Source organism: Penaeus monodon, chromosome 20, assembly GCF_015228065.2.
Source record: "Penaeus monodon isolate SGIC_2016 chromosome 20, NSTDA_Pmon_1, whole genome shotgun sequence".
NCBI lineage: Eukaryota > Metazoa > Arthropoda > Malacostraca > Decapoda > Penaeidae > Penaeus > Penaeus monodon.
The window spans coordinates 21,685,052-21,685,522 of NC_051405.1; the positions used below are offsets into that span (position 1 = coordinate 21,685,052).

The 471-nt window shown below is 44.8% G+C and overlaps 1 protein-coding gene across 1 annotated transcript in view; it reads right to left on the reverse strand.

The window, feature by feature from the left end:
- Nucleotides 1-471, reverse strand: part of LOC119585947 (zinc finger RNA-binding protein-like) — a gene marked incomplete in the record, with an annotated part of 31,027 nt that overhangs the window by 2,382 nt on the left and 28,174 nt on the right. Inside the window, 1 exon segment of the mRNA XM_037934661.1 lies at nt 144-301. Within this exon segment, the coding sequence (XP_037790589.1) occupies nt 167-301 (135 nt within the window).

A 471-nucleotide genomic window follows, 5' to 3' on the forward strand; every position in this document is an offset into this window, starting at 1 on the left:
GCTTAAAAGACCAGATCTAGAGTTCCACTTTCATCCTTTCCCTATATCCTTATATCTCTCCGACCCCCTCATACAGTTACACACAAACACAAGACACAACCTACCTCAGTCTCAAACAACAAAAGCTTTGGATTAATGCCTACCGTCCAACTCACCCTCGGAGTCATTACCCTCGCCCGAGGAGTTGTCCCCTTCGTCTCTTGCGGGTAAAGCGTCCACCTCTTTGGAACTTAGGTGGAGGAATAGGATCCATGCCTAGGACCTTGTGGATTTGTCGGAAGGCAATCAACCTTAAGGCATGCTGTGAAAAAATAATAAGTAAGAAAAAAACAACAAATAAGCTGATAGGAGGCCAAGCCCACCCGAGCAAAATGTCCAAAGACAGAGACTAGGGGAAGCATTTGTGTAATAGCTTGTGTGAAAACACCTGCATGTTTATACCTATTGGGGTGATGCTACAGACAAACATAC